The sequence below is a fragment of the Acanthopagrus latus genome, chromosome 2, assembly GCF_904848185.1.
Source record: "Acanthopagrus latus isolate v.2019 chromosome 2, fAcaLat1.1, whole genome shotgun sequence".
Classification (NCBI taxonomy): Eukaryota; Metazoa; Chordata; class Actinopteri; order Spariformes; family Sparidae; genus Acanthopagrus; species Acanthopagrus latus.
The window spans coordinates 31,419,373-31,435,804 of NC_051040.1; the positions used below are offsets into that span (position 1 = coordinate 31,419,373).

Below are 16,432 nucleotides of genomic sequence, written 5' to 3' on the forward strand. Positions count from 1 at the left end.
TTATCACAAAACATTTTTGGAATGTTTTTTGAGAAAATTATCCTCAAACATTCTGGGAACTTAACGAAAACTTCCTGCTGATGAGAACACTCTCGGTAACATTCTCAGAACATTTTTGGAATGATAAATTGCTAGCTGGGGTAGTAGAAATAGAAGTCAAGCAGGGCTCACCACCATCCAGGTGTTGTTAATGTGGATGTGTGGGTGGTGTGGCGTGGGTGTTGGTGGAGCAAAACAACATTTTAGATAAATAACAAACATTGCAGGGGATGGGAGAAAAGCAAAAGAGCCCCATCCCCGTAAAAGGTCAGATATTCATATTCCCTAGAACACTGAGACCTGGTTCTCCAGATCTGTGCAGGCCCTAACTAAGCCTGCTCTTAAACATAGAGAGGGTGTCTGCTTCCTAAACCGACACTGGAAGATGGTTTGAGTGGGGTTATATGGTACTGTTAGGTCTTTAAAATGTGCAGGTGCCTGGCCTTCCAGGCTTTGAATGTGAGGAGAAGGATTTTAAATTAAATTCTGGATTTTACAGGAGGTCAGTGCTTAAAAATATGTTCTCTAATATGAGTTCTTGTCAGTACAGGCAGCATTCTGGATCAGCTGGGAGCCTTAAGAGACTTATTGGCCGAACCTGATAAAAGGGAAATACAGTAATCCAGCCTTGAGGTAACAAAAGCAGGGTATGTGCCAGTGGAATGACATTAAGATATTGTTTTAATATGCCATATGGCAGCAGCAGCGACATGTACATCTCAGAATCGATATAAGGTATGACACCATGAAGAGGAAGATTTTACAAAGGTCTGTTATTTACAGTGTCTTGTCATCTGAACTCAATGAGTTGATGACTAGAGAAAGACTGGCTGATTGTCAGGGCATTCAGCAGTATCAACATTGCCGACAATATAAATTACATTCAAACTTGGCTCTGATGCATCATCTCTCTGTCTATAGTCCCCACTCTGAGGTTTGAAAAATCCAAATCCCAATTAGTGACCTTGGTAAAGTCAGCATATCTCCTCCCTTATTCCAGCAATGATAAACTCTATTGAGTCCAAGGAACAGGCAATACGTGTGTGAGTGGATCATGGCTGCACACAGGTTGCACATATTTCACCCTTTGTTGGGTCCCATATTTTATTAAAACTGATTAGCAAGTCTAACACAATACTTCATCCTACTATGACTAATGTGAGTTATTTTATAGGAATTTGTTTCTGGGATTCATTCTTCCATTTTCTATGTCTAGCTGATGTCATTCTTCTCCAGGCAGTGTCTTTAGGTTTGGACATGCAGACACTGGCCAAGGCCTCCAAAGGGGACCGCTGGTCAAGACCCAGACTGTGTCACATCAGCCGACATCCAGATCATGGCCTGGGAATGACCATCATCTCAGTTCCAGGTACCCACACATTGTTTGACAGACTGTTAATAATTCATTTCCAGCTCTGACAATGCACGTGCAAAGCCTCTGGGGCCAGTTGTTCAAAGGTAATTTGATCGGATTTTGGATATCAGATTGGATCAAATCTTGAAAATGGGTTGTTCCAAAGGGAAATAAGGTAATCTGAAATCAGATTAGATCACAGGATCCAATCCTAGTTTTAATCTGGAACAAATCTTCAGTTTGTGTTGTTCAAAACATTTCAGTAGGATGTAGATAACTTTGATCCAAAAAACAGGATTATCCTGATGACAACAGGGGGTAGGATTTCAAGGTGGAGGGTGTTAAGTGCCATTATGCCTCAGTAGTAGGAAGCTCTGGTGCGGGTGGAATGGTGACTAACAAAAGGAAGAAAGACATTTGGGTTGAAATCACCCAGAATGTTAATGCAATCTGGCCAGAAGAGGACCTTTGAGCAAGTGAAATTTAGACGGAATAATGTGAGGGCCAGAGCAGCAAAGGACCTTGCCGAAGCAAAAAAAAAAAAAACACCCAAACAGGCAACAAACCCTTTAAGAAAGGTAAATACACAGATGTGGTTCTGGACATTATTGGAGGTGAGAACGCTAAAGCTCTACATGGGATTCAAGGTGTTGGTGGTGGTGAGCCTACGATTGCTTTAGGAGGAACTGGCTCAGTTTCCTCTACAGAGGAAAAATTTATTCTGGATCTCAGCCCTATTATTGAAGAACAACCTGGATCCTCACTGGTAGAGCCAGCAGTCACAGGAGCTCAGAGAAGAGGCTTCAAGCATCCAAATAATAATGATGATGCCAATGAATCCCTTCTTAAAGGAGAAACTGAAAGAGCAGAAGCACAGATACTCCTGGCAGAGGAACAAATTAAGCTGACAAAACTGCGGCAAACCAAAGCGAAATTTCAGATCCGCCTCCTAAAAGCAGGGCTTGAAAATGCTGGTCTCTCCTTCTCAAATGAAGAAGAACCTTGAACACTCTTTATTTTGTTAACTATTGGACATTTAGTCTTTTTTTTGTGTGTGTGTTGTGTCTCAAAATAAGAAACACTTACAGTGCCCCATGTTGGCTCTTCTACCTGTTGTTCTTTACATAGCTGGCAGCCCACATTGTGATATGTTATGATATGTCCCATTTAGAGCACTGGTAGTCCGAATTTGGAAATCTTGAAAACTTTGTATCTGGATCGGGGTGATCCAGTCCAATGTTGCTTTGAAAAAACAGCATAAAAGTAAGACGGATTACCTGATCCTCATTTAGCGGCTGGAATACAGATTTCCCCACTCCTTACTGGAAAAGCCAAAAGTTGTTACCTTCCCCAAGAAAGTTGTGTTTTTGACAGTGTCGGTTGGTTGGTTGGTTTGTCAGGAGGATCACACAAAAACTAATGAACAGGTTTCCACAAAACTTGGAGTGAAGATGTGTCTTAGCCATAGACAGACCTCACTCACATCTTGCGCATAAATACACCAGAGTTTTTTGGTCAAGGTCCATGTTTTATTCCCAGAGGAATTAACAAAAAATTTGAAAAATCCCTAAATTATCGAATGTGAAAAAAAATCTTGATCTGTCCCTTTATCCAGATTCATGTCAAAAGACCTCCAGTCATATGTGTAATTCTGCTGACAACAAACCAACCAACTGAAAAACAAATGGGCACAGGTGAAAATATAACCTCCTTGGTGGATGTATTTAACAAGATATAACATGTTGGTCTGGGTTAGGGTTAGGGTTTTCAAGGTGTTGGAAGGTGTTCTTTTCACCCTTGGGTGAGCCAGGCTAGCTATTCCCCCTGCTTCAATTCTTAATGCAGAGTCAACTTACTATACTTACTAACCCTAACCCTAACAGACAGATTGACATTCATCCTCATATCTCACTGTCAGAAAGAAAACAGAAGTAGTTCCCAAAACATTTAACTTTTCCTAAAGGAACCTTGTAGAATGGAATCTCTGGATGCTTTGTTTCACCCATGCAGAGATACTTTGTTTCTACTAAATCATATCAGTAGGCTACCTAATCATTTATCAACAGAGGAGAATGGTGTTCTCTGTAAATTCTGTTGTTCATTTTGTTACAAAATACAGTTTTATATTACAGCATACTGATGATTATGACAATGATTGCAATACTGATGTATCAACAGGTCAGAAGGGCCAGTACGTCATGAGCATAGCTACTAACAGTCCAGCAGAGAAAGCTGGAGTCCGTACTGGAGACAAACTGATCTGGATCAATGGAGTCATGGTGTCGACGCTCACACACTCAATTCTCAGTAAAATTGTATGAATCTTATCTCTTTAGTCAGATCTATTTTGTGTGGTCTGTTAGACTAAACATGTGCATGACTCCTGCAGTTTATGTGATTGTCAGGTGAAGAAGAATGGGGACTCCGTGACCGTGCTTGTCATTGACAGTGAGAGTGAGTTTTCCTATGTCAGGAGGAAGTTGCCCATCTTGCCTGTTTTGGCAGAATGTTGCAGCCTGCCACACTCTGCCAAGACCATGCATCTGGAAAAAGGAAGTGATGGATATGGCTTCCTGCTGAGACAAGAGAAGCTGGCAGGCACTCGACAGATAGGTGAGAGATACACTGATGGACACATGACAACAACCACAACCAAACACACGTATACACTCACCTCATAGAGCCAGCTCACCACTTCATGAGCACAAATGGGATGTGAATACCAGACATACCTTATCAGAATGGCAAGTAAAGGAAAATTAAACTTTTTGACACTTTGGCAAGCATCATTACATACAATCATAAATAGCACCATTATTATTATTAAGTCATCACATGAATCTTTCAATCAGTAGTGATATCTAAAATTACTAACTTACTCATAGAGATGTATTAGCCCTCATAAAGCTTTTTTCTGTCCTATTCCTATACTAGGCTAGACGCGAGTGCATGTAAAAGTGATAATCAAAATGTACAATAGAGAAAATATGGCAATACCTTTGAAGTGAATTTCTACATTTACAGTCCTGCTCACTGTTATTGGCATCCCTTCATTTTTTGCATTACCGCTACAATATCTTCAGAAATAAATGGAAAGTACTAAATGTATCTTTTAATTGGAGGTCCAAAGTTATTTAACAAAGAAAAATGTTTTTTCAACTCATCATCAAAAGAAGAAACAGAAAAAAACAGCATGTGCAGCAATAACGGCACCCCTCTTCTCTTATTTGGTTGCACACCCTTTAAGCAGTGATCCCATCCAATCCACTTTATTTGTATAGCACATTTTAAAAACAACAAAGTTACCAAAGTGCTGCACAACAGATACAAAAGAGTAAAATAAAGAAAGTTAAAGTTAAAATACAATAAATTAAAAGCATATAAAAGGCAATAAGATCAGATCAATAAGATCAGATAAAACACTGACAAATGTAGAAATACAGTAAAAGACAGAGAGAGACCACACAACTCTCACGCTGTACTAAAATCCAGGGAGTAAAAATGAGTTTTTAGGCGAGATTTAAAAGTATCCAGGGTGGGGGCCATTTTGACATGTTGACTAGTCTTGGCAGGCTTATTAGGGGTGGCAGTATTGAATGTGGCTGTGATTGTTAAAGTAAGTTGTATCTCAGTCTATAACATCTCCAGCCTTAATTTATGTCAAAGCAATGAGCCCACAGCATCTTATCATGATCTAAGTGCTGTTTGAAAGACCTAGCAACTACAGGACTTACGTTGGTGTGTCTCTCTGAACTTCTTTCCTGTGTGACCCAGTTCATGTGCTGAGGGAGGTGGATGTGGGCAGTCCAGCTGCGGGGGCAGGGATGGAGGATGGAGACCTGCTACTAGCTGTCAATGGTGAACTTGTTGAGACTATGGAACATGATGACATTGTCAAAAAGATTAGACAGAGTGGTGATAAAGTCACCCTAACCTCTATATCTATACCAGGAAGAGACTTTTACAGAAAGGTATGTGCAGTCACCTCAGTGTGTTGACAGTTTGATTCAGTACACAGATAATATGTCAGGACTAACCTTTAACTGCTTTCTGATGTTTTCTTGCAGTTAGGCATTTCTCCCCTGTTGTTCCACGATGAATGGATTTTCCAGGATGACACACAGCAAACCATCTCCTGCTGCACTAAGAACCTGAATGAAACTCCTCTGAGAAATGTTGAGGACACAGAGGAGGCTGCCTCTGGTTTACACTCAGGAACTTTAACATCACAGGTGTGATCATACTATTTGTTACATCCTCTATACTGTGACCCCTACTGGAATACTGTGTCCCATCAAGGGCAAAGTGATGTCTATTGATTAGCAAATAAGATGTTCACAGTGGATCACTGAAATTGACAATGACTTAGTTTTGATCACCCTCTGAAGCTTGAAACAAAGCCAGCTATCTATATATATAATGATATTAATAGGGTAGATGGGTTATGCGGCATTCCAGACAACTTGGAACGAAAAATTTGGACCTTCAGCTAGAAAATGCACAGTGGAATGCTACTCCAGGTCTGAATTCCTACTAGTAAAGTCAGTCCAACCACTTAACCAAGTGTAAGCACCTAGCCTTAATGTTATAAACACAAAGTCCATCTGTTCTCATCCTGCTGTATTTCTCAGAACGCGGTCCACCCATCGAGTGTTACAGCTTGATGTGAGTTGTAGTGATGGAGACAGCTTTCTCTGGATTCGCATGGTTCTTATCTTGACACTCCGCCCCGGGGGATGGTCTAGACAGTCAGGATGGTCAAAAAACACTGTGGGCTAGGATGGTCTAAAAATGTCAGAAGTTTTGTTTTTTTAGTTGCAACAAAATCTTGACTAAGAGACTAGATCATCATTGTCTTGTTTCAAAATGATGTGTGTGATGTGACGCATATGAACGTGTCTACATATGCAAAGCAGTTGTCTTTTCTGATCTGCAGTTCATACAGTAAAGCATGTTTCCTGTTAGCATATAGCAAACATAGCCTAAGAAATAAGGTAAGTTGTATTTCAGTCACAAATCTGTAAGACACAAAGTCACAGAAAAAATGGAGGAGCTGATAAATAAAACAAAAATAACACACTGACATGTAAGCTATAGAGAGATGGACAGCTAACACATCAGCTTAGTGGTACAGGTATTTGAAATCACATGCACATACATCAGTAATTATAGACTTGAACCCCACTAAACCAGCACAAACTCAAACAGGGTACAACCCCTGCAAGGTTTGAATGAATACCATTAAATTAAAAGAATGATCAAATTGATTACACAGATTGATCCAAATTTAGTTCATTAATGCTTGCCTTTGATTTGACATTTTATAGATTTCTGTGTAAACAGCAAAAAAAAGTTTTTTTTTTTTTTAACAATATAATAATAATAATAATAATCAAACCTATACCCTCAGAATACTCAGGGACATCTGTATGCACATTCTCACGGGACACTGCGCCAAATGAAAGAATAACTTCGTATTTTATTCACCTAACTCTTAAAACTAAACAAATATGTTGTAAATCATTAATTTCAGCCAGATGAATGTTGCCTCTTCAGGATGGGGTGTGCATCTGTTAGATATCATCTAGAGAAAAAGGCCTGTGAAAGTAAGCCAGAGAAATGATGTTGCAAAACAAGACTAAGTGTAATGTGAAGACAAGTTTAAAACATTACCATAAACATTTATAACTCAACTTGTTCACTTCATGCTTCCCAGAAAGTTCATACAATCAAACCTGTGCCCCAAGTTGACAGCTTTCCAAATACACTGTGTACCTAATACTTACACTGCCTCTAAATGCCAAACTGAAGTTGCTGAGGACATTGTTCTCAGATTAGATGAGCCTATGAAAACAGTTTTCTCTTCATGGTGCTTCTGGAGCAGAATAAGTATGGAATTAGATGTATGCCAAAAGAAACAAACAAAACTTCTTAAATGTCAAACAAACATAGGAATTTGAGTGAACATAAAACTAATTTCAAAAATAAAACTCAGAACTTGCAATCAAATAATTTGTCAAATAGTGTAAAATATTGGTCTTTTACTCTTCTAATAATTATTATTTCATAGTATAAAAGATCCCATATTATACTGTTTTTCATCAATCTCACACAGCTGTCAGAGGTCCAACAGCTCTGTATTCGACATGCATTGCCCCAAACTCATCCGTGGTCCTGAATTTCAGCTGTCTAAAAGTTGCTCTACAGCGCTCTATTCAGAGCAGTCTGTTTCTGTGCCTGCACCTTTAAATGCTAATGAGCTCCATCTGTAAACCCTACTTGGAGAACCCTGCCTGCTACATCAGTCTCAGGGGGAGGATTCCCCTTGCGTTAGCAGTGGCATGCGCTAACGTTTATGGTGGATGTACAGGTATATATGTATCGCTATAACCACAGAGATGTTTTCGTTCAACCAAACCAGTTTGACCCAGAATGTGACCCAGAAGGAGAGGCTCTTGAAGAAGTACAGACTCTGTGGCTGCAGCAGGACATTTCAGAATGGTTAGTGTGTCTGTATAATGTTAGTTTGTTTGTATGTGTTGTTACAGTTACTACCATGAAGCTAATGGCTAACAGCTAGTGAAAGCTGTGTTTGTCTCCAACACAGTCTCCAAACTCTTGGACACTGTTAGCATCGTCTCTGTCTCCAGTCTGCATGTTTTCAGAGTTTTTACTGTGACAACCAAGCTCCATTGTAATATCATTAACATTAAACTCGCTTCAAACTCCATTGCATAGCAGACCCAAGCGGAGCTAACTAGTTAGCCGATTTCCAGCTGACTTCACCATACTCGTAGGCAACTATAAATACTATTAAACTGCGGCAACACTTTTCGGTGGCTCGGGTGCAGTTGCTGGGTCCGGTATGGTTGGGACTGATCTTTTTTACAAGGGTCAGTGTCGAGGCAAAGCCAGCTTTGTACTGACCCTCGTTACTGAAGCAGTCCGATGTGAAGCGATGAGCACACACACAAGCAAACACGAACCGTAGCTGGCACGTTGTCTTAAAATATGAAACGCAACCACTGTCTCTTCTGTTGCTCTGTAGCTGGGACAGTATATAGGCACTGACGTTGATTTTTACAACCAACAACAGAGCTATTTGTGTGTCTTGCTTTGAGCGATGACATTGTGAAACACTGCTGTCTCGCTGCTGGACACACCGAACTTGGATGGGATGAACGCCCCCCCTCTCAGATATCTCCTATCACCGTGCAGAGGAGGCCGGCCTCTGATAATGACTCCTTTCGTTACATAACAAAAGGAGCAGAATCTGAACAGCCTGTAGGAGCGCCGTGTTACCAGTGGGTGGGCTGCAGAGACCATGCAGCAATCACTTGTTTTCCTCATTCTGGGAGTTGGCAGGCTCAGGGAGGACCAGCTTATATATGTAGAGACCAGAGAAAACATGTTTTTTATGATATGGGACCTTTAAAAATTCAGTTTGTGGTTGGAAAATTCACTTTCGCTTCAGTTCAGTGAAGGACTTTTTTCATTAGTGTTACATGTTCTTCCACCATTAATAACAATCCAATTACAAATTAGAACTCAGAACCTGAGAGTGGGTCACCAAGCTGGGCCATTCAGAGTGCAGTGGGTTGGAGCTACCTCTGCCCCCTGCAGGCCCACAGACCTGACCCTGAGTCTGTAACTTCAAATTTGTCAGCATGAGGAACATTATGTTTTACTGGAATGGATTTGAATTAGAGCACCAATAAAGGGAACACTTACAAGTACAGTGCAAACCACACAATATATGATGGGCTGTGCAAGCCATTACTCACTCAAGGCTTCTCACATACATAAGTTCTCCTCACACACATAAACATGTGTTTCATCTCTGGTATGTAGTATGTGTATGTATTTTCAATTTAATCCACTCACTTTCATATACATATATAATATATATATATATATATATATATATATATATATATATATATATATATATATATATATATATATATATATATATATAGGTACATATTATATATAGGATGAGAATTGGAAGTGTGTGCATGAGTAGGAATATGTGCATGGGTTAAGAGAGAACAGAAGAAGAGGAGAACAAAAATGTGACAACAGAAATATTTTAATGGACAATAACTGTATATGAGGCCTAGTCCACACATACGTGTGAAATCTTGGAAACACATGTCCAAAATTCTTAGACCACAGTGTTTCCCCTAATTTTCTTTTATAGCAGCGGTGTTCTGAGTTGATAACCCAGCAACATTAGGGGGATCCCGGATGAAAATTTTGAAAAATTACCCTTTAAATCTCACCTACTGTTGAGATTTAAAAAAAAAAAAATCATAATCTAAGACATGAGACAAAATAGTGTAGAAGCTGACATTGCTGTTTAAGAATATGTTAACCTCATGAGCATTAGAGAAATTTTTTACCATTATTTTCAGAAGTCAGTGGGCCACATGACATGGAAGCTATTGAGAAAAATAATCATAATTTCTGCAAATTAATATTCATACAAAATAGAGGAAGCACTAAAATACAGTTAGAAGAGCTGTGTCTTATTCGTGCAGTTTACTAATACAATCTGCTGCTGGTTTGTAGTCACTGGGTCACATGACATGAAAGATATTGAAAAATTAAATTCATTTGATTTCAAGATAACTTAGAGTGTAGTGCTTTCACTGTGTGCAACTTAAATTTGCCATCCGTCCATGATATTACACCTACAAAAATCATGTAATCATCAAAATCAAATGTTATCATGTTCACCAATACCCGACTCTTGCTTTGCGCCCCCCCCCCCTCAAAAAAAAAGATTCACGATTTTTCAGGTCGGAAAAGCCAGATTGCAGGATTTATCAAGAAGAATCACACCCCTGCTCATCCGCACAGGCAGGCCAGGGTTGCCAGATACTGCGACAAATATCCCCCACAATCTTACTTGTTTCCTTCACTGCAAAATCGGGGGATTAACGGGAGAAATTACTGACTGGGAGCATCAAGGGAGATAGGGTTAAAAACAGAGTTGCCAACTTTCCCGATTCACGCGGTAGACTCCCAATTTTTAACCCTATCTACCTTGCAGGGCCTGCGATGTAGGAGGCAAATTAACTCATGTTATTTCAAGGGTACCGGACACACAGTGATCCACCAATCATTAGTTTTTAATCAGTGTGCTGAAGCAGACCACACCCCTGCACATGGAGTGAGATGCTGGTAACAAGACTGAAAAATGAGCAACAACAAGAGAAAATCACAGAAAATGAAGACTTGGTGCCAAAAAGAAAAGCAACATAGGTTATCTGGAATTATTTCTGCAGCAAGAAGGATGATATTGACCAAACACGTGTTCTGTGTCGACAGTGCCTTGCATCTGTTGCCACAGCGAGAGGTAACACAACTAATTTGTTTGACCATTAATGTCGGTGCCACACAGCTCAGTATGACAAAAACAGGTAAGATCAGTGCAGGTTAATTGTCCATAAGATAGCAGCAGTGCAGCATAACATAAAGTGCTATACAGGTCATCTGATGAAAATTCCTCTATTTTTCCATATTGCAATATACACTCACCGGCCACTTTATTAGGCACACCTGTCCAACTGCTCGTTAAACGCAAATTCCTAATCAGCCAATCACATGGCAGCAACTCAATGCATTTAGGCATGTAGACATGGTCAAGACGATCTGCTGCAGTTCAAACCAAGCATCAGAATGGGGAAGAAAGGTGATTTAAGTGACTTTGAACATGGCATGGTTGTTGGTGCCAGATGGGCTGGTCTGAATATTTCAGGAACTGCTGATCTCCTGGGATTTTCACGCACAACCATCTCTAGGGTTTACAGAGAATGGTCCGAAAAAGAGAAAATATCCAGTGAGTGGCAGTTCTGTGGGCGAAAATGCCTTGTTGATGCCAGAGGTCAGAGGAGAATGTCCAGACTGGTTCAAGCTGATAGAAAGGCAACAGTAACTCAAATAACCACTCGTTACAACCAAGGTATGCAGAAGAGCATCTCTGAACGCACAACACGTCGCACCTTGAGGCAGATGGGCTACAGCAGCAGAAGACCACACCGGGTGCCACTCCTGTCAGCTAAGAACAGGAAACTGAGGCTACAATTCGCACAGGCTCACCGAAATTGGACAATAGAAGATTGGAAAAACGTTGCCTGGTCTGATGAGTCTCGATTTCTGCTGCGACATTCGGATGGTAGGGTCAGAATTTGGCGTCAACAACATGAAAGCATGGATCCATCCTGCCTTGTATAAACAGTTCAGGCTGGTGGTGGTCGTGTAATGGTGTGGGGGATATTTTCTTGGCACTCTTTGGGCCCCTTAGTACCAATTGAGCATCGTTGCAACGCCACAGCCTACCTGAGTATTGTTGCTGACCATGTCCATCCCTTTATGACCACAGTGTACCCATCTTCTGATGGCTACTTCCAGCAGGATAACGTGCCATGTCATAAAGCTCGAATCATCTCAGACTGGTTTCTTGAACATGACAATGAGTTCACTGTACTCAAATGGCCTCCACAGTCACCAGATCTCAATCCAATAGAGCACCTTTCGGATGTGGTGGAACGGGAGATTCGCATCATGGATGTGCAGCCGACAAATCTGCAGCAACTGCGTGATGCTATCATGTCAATATGGACCAAACCCTCTGAGGAATGTTTCCAGTACCTTGTTGAATCTATGCCACGAAGTATTAAGGCAGTTCTGAAGGCAAAAGGGGGTCCAACCCGGTACTAGCAAGGTGTGCCTAATAAAGTGGCCGGTGAGTGTATATCGCAGGATAAAAAAAAAACAAAAAAATGTAATGTCAGTTAATATCGTGCAGCCCTACTACATACACTGATTAAACCCAATTGGGAAACAAATATTAGTGCCTGCATTACCGTTTATAAAAATCTCTGTTTCTTTCTGCCATGACAAACACTGAAAATGGAGTTTCTTAATAGCTTCACCCTGGAAGGAGTTTTACCAAAGGGTCCCTTTTTCAGTTTCCTAAAACATTGTTTATGTGTGTATGAGTGACCAAAGCACATAGAAAAAGCTACTTTTTATCTCGTAATCGCGTGTACATGGGGACAGGTCCCAAAGGTCACAAAAGCCTTGTTTCCACGTAACAGTCCACTTTAGTTCCATTCATTACTCTTGGAATGGTTATTTTTCTGTTGTGGATGGTACCAAAGAATCATTCCATACCATCTTGTTTATTCATCACCCTTCTGTTAAGATACATAGCACACAATTCAATACTAGAAAGTCTTAAGTCCTGCTGCTTAGTTTCCTTGTTGTAAGAAAAAACATGTGCTGTGTTTAGAGATTGTGAGAAAAAGATAGCAGCAGAAAAGAGATGGTGAATGTGAGCAGAGAAAAACAAGGTTAGCAGTCTATCCTGTATATGTTGTCAGGCAGTAACATACAGTAAAGGTCACAGTGTCAGTTAATACATGTAGCAGCCTATTACAGACCAGTCTCCCTTGTAGTGTTCTAATGGAAAAATTAAAGCGGTTATCCCAAAGCCGGCTGGCAACATCCCCACAAACATTTTAGGGTACTGGTGGGTTACGTTGGGTTCAAAGGGTATCTTCCTGGAAGTAGCTTCAATTCTGGTGTGCATGGCCCTCATTAGAGCACATGGTTTATATGACTGAATAACCAATTTCACCTTGTTTTGTATTTTCAGCTGCCAGGGAGAACCTTTGAGGCTTTCTTGTGATTGAATGACCATGAGAAGAAAGGGGAATAATCGGGGAGCTCAGGTGAAAAAAATAACAACGAAAACATAATGATTTCACTGCTAGCTAAGGTGAGACACTTGGAGAAGTTGTTTTATTCTCTGCCCACTTATTTTTTTCAGTCTTAAAACCACCACTGTGTTACTGTCTTCTTGGAACAGGCATGCTTTGCCACTGGACAGTCTTTTAAATCTATGACTAGATCACATGACTTGCCTTTATGTCCTTTGTGATCCCCAACTGTACAATCTGATATCATTCTTTGTCAGTTATAAACAATCATATTTTGTGTAAGAATCTTCATGTACTGTATGATGTCAGCTGTGAAATATCTTCATCATATCTCCATATATAGAAGCCTACCCTATGGGTCATTCCACACCAACTCATCTAGGGTCTCCCACTTCACTACATGGATTCTCTAGAAAAAATTAATGTCAATTTTTTATGCAGTACCAATTAACTTCGAGATGTGACACAGCTACATTAATACCACACTTGGAGCCATAATTTGGTGAAAAGAAAGTGAAAAGTAGAGAAGATGTGAATTTTTGGAATGACAGATTCTTCATTCTGGCAAGAACTTCTGGTTCTTAATCTGATTACTTTTACCATTTAGCAACAAACATTTAAATGAAAAAAAAAACTGCCAAGTTTCATTATGGTCATTTGGATGTTCAGAAAAATTTTCACCCAATCCAGTGAAGAATTCATAATTTATAAAATATTAGTACATTGATAGGAATTTAATAGAAGTTTCTATATGAATTTCCTCAATAAAATCCATGATGTGAACTGAAAAAAGTTCTGGATTCTTAGTGAGTTAGCATGGCATGACCTAAGGCAACTTTAAAGGTCCCATATTATACCGTTTTTCATCAATTTCACACAGCTGTCAGAGGTCCAACAGCTCTGTGTTCGATATGCATTACCCCAAACTCATCAATGGTCCTGAATTTCAGCTGTCTAAAAGTTGCTCTACAGAGCTCTATTCAGAGCAGTCTGTTTCTGTGCCTGCACCTTTAAATGCTAATGAGCTCCGTCTGTCTATGCCTACTTGGAGAGCCCTGCCTGCTACATCACTCTCAGGGAGAGGATTCCCCCTGCCTTAGCAGTAGCATGCGCTAATGTTTATGGTGGATGTATATATGTATCGCTATGGCTTGAGGAGATTTTATCGTTCAACCATACCAAGAAGTACAGACTCTGTGGCTGCAGCAGGACATTTCAGAATGGTTAGTGTGTCTGTATAATGTTAGTTTTTGTGTTGTTACATTTACTACCATGAAGCTAATGGCTAACAGCTAGCGAAAGCTGTGTTTGTCTCCAACTCAGTCTCCAAACTCCTGGACACTGTTAGCATCATCTCTGTCTCCAGTCTGCGCATGTTTCCAGAGTTTTTACTGTGACAACCAAGCTCCATCGTAATATTATTAACATTAAATTCACTTCACACTCCATCGCATAGCGGACCATAGCAAAGCTAACTAGTTAGCTAATTTCCAGCTGACTTCACCATACTCGTTAGCAACTGTAAATACTATTAAACCGCGGCTACACTTTTAGATGGCTCGGGTGCAGTTGCTGGGTCCGGTATGGTTGGGACTGATCCTTTTACGAGAGTCAGTGTCGAGGCAAAGCCAACTTTGTACTGACCCTCGTTACTGAAGCAGTCCGATGTGAAGTGATTGGCACACACACACACACAAGCTAACATGAACCATAGCCGGCACGTTGTCTTAAAATATGAAACGCAACCACTGTCTCCTCTGTGGTTCTGTAGCTGGGACAGAATATAGGCACCTATGTTGATTTTTACAACCAACAACAGAGCTATTTGCGTGTTTATCTTTGAGTGACGACATTGTGAAACACTGCTGTCTCACTGCTGGACACACTGAACTTCACCTCGGGGATGAACGCCCCCCTCTCAGATATCTCCTATCACCATGCAGAGGAGGTCGGCCTATGATAATGACTCCTTTCGTTACGTAACGAAATTCTGAATTTGAACAGCCTGTAGGAGCGCCATGTTACCAGTGGGTGGGCTGCAGAGACCATGCAGGAATCACTTGTTTTCCTCATTCTGGGAGTTGGCAGGCTCAGGGAGGACCAGCTTATATATGTAGAGAGCAGAGAAAATGTGTTTTTTATGATATGGGACCTTTTAAGTACTTGTTCATTATGGTCTCTATGTGATATGATACACTGTCATGTGTACCTACTGTGCCTGGTTGTATTCATTACTCTTTTATATTAAATATTTTTGTGACTCGTTTCAGCATGTGCATTTCTGTTATGTCCAGCAACAGTGTATGGTTTGTGTGTGTGTGTGTTTTTTTTTTATTTATCCTGTGGTGGACAGGATCGATGGACTACTATTATTCAATAGTCTAATATGAGTAGTCTGAGAAGTACTGTATTGCCTTTTGCTGTGTAAGTTATCTTTTGTTTTTGAATTCTGAGAGAGAAGTATGGACAACAAGATTTGGCATTCTTTAAATCTCACATTTAATGTTTTTACCATTATTTTCCAAATGGAACCTTTTTGGTAGATCTCACACTGTCCAAAATGATTTCTGTCGACTGGATTCCTAGTCCTTAACTTTGATTTGCAGTGCTGGAATGCAGAGTTTAATAGATACATCAAATTTACTGTATATACTGCAAGTTTTATTCAAATTACAATGCATCTGATTAAAACATCAAATATACAAACATTGTTTAGAACAGCAAACTATATGAATTCCAAATAGTTCAGTAGTTGCTGAGTTGTGATTAGTCTTTTACATAAATGTTAGTTACTACTCTACAATTTTGCAAATTGATCATCATTTGATCCAAGTACTTCATTCCAACACAAAATAAAACAGACAGGAAACTATACTACTATATCTACAGAAAGAGTTTATACTGGCAATGGGGTGGGAGAGTGACGGCTTATACAACTACTGGCTGTTCATTCCTGAGAAAACTCTTAATCAATTTCCAATAGACACACACAGCATGTCGCTCTTCAATTATTTCTTTTTCAAGAATAGTCCTTGTTTAATGGTTAAGTGATAATCGCATAAATCAATCTCATAAATAACACACATTGTTGGTGTGCAGTTATTTTTCATGGGTTGGATTGGATTTTCCCTTGTTAAACTATGACCCATGACAAAAATCAAATTAATGGCTACCCGTGTAATCACAGAACTGGAGTTACTTCCAGGTGATTATATACTTTGGGCAATATTCCAATGCTGAGAGGGGTCAATGCAGTGAAAGTTGTATAATATTTTGATGACATATACACCAACCACAAAAAAAAAAA

At 40.0% G+C, this 16,432-nt stretch overlaps 1 protein-coding gene across 1 annotated transcript in view; it reads left to right on the forward strand.

The window, feature by feature from the left end:
* LOC119005713 (Na(+)/H(+) exchange regulatory cofactor NHE-RF3-like) overlaps positions 1 to 14,437 on the forward strand; it is a 29,280-nt gene extending 14,843 nt beyond the window's left edge. The window contains exons 6-11 of the mRNA XM_037073584.1: positions 1,276 to 1,408; positions 3,572 to 3,708; positions 3,799 to 4,006; positions 5,168 to 5,364; positions 5,461 to 5,625; positions 13,062 to 14,437. Coding sequence (XP_036929479.1) covers positions 1,276 to 1,408; positions 3,572 to 3,708; positions 3,799 to 4,006; positions 5,168 to 5,364; positions 5,461 to 5,625; positions 13,062 to 13,094 — 873 coding nt within the window. The 3' untranslated portion in view covers positions 13,095 to 14,437. The remainder of the gene's footprint in view (positions 1 to 1,275; positions 1,409 to 3,571; positions 3,709 to 3,798; positions 4,007 to 5,167; positions 5,365 to 5,460; positions 5,626 to 13,061) is intronic.
* The last annotated feature ends 1,995 nt before the right edge of the window (positions 14,438 to 16,432 follow it).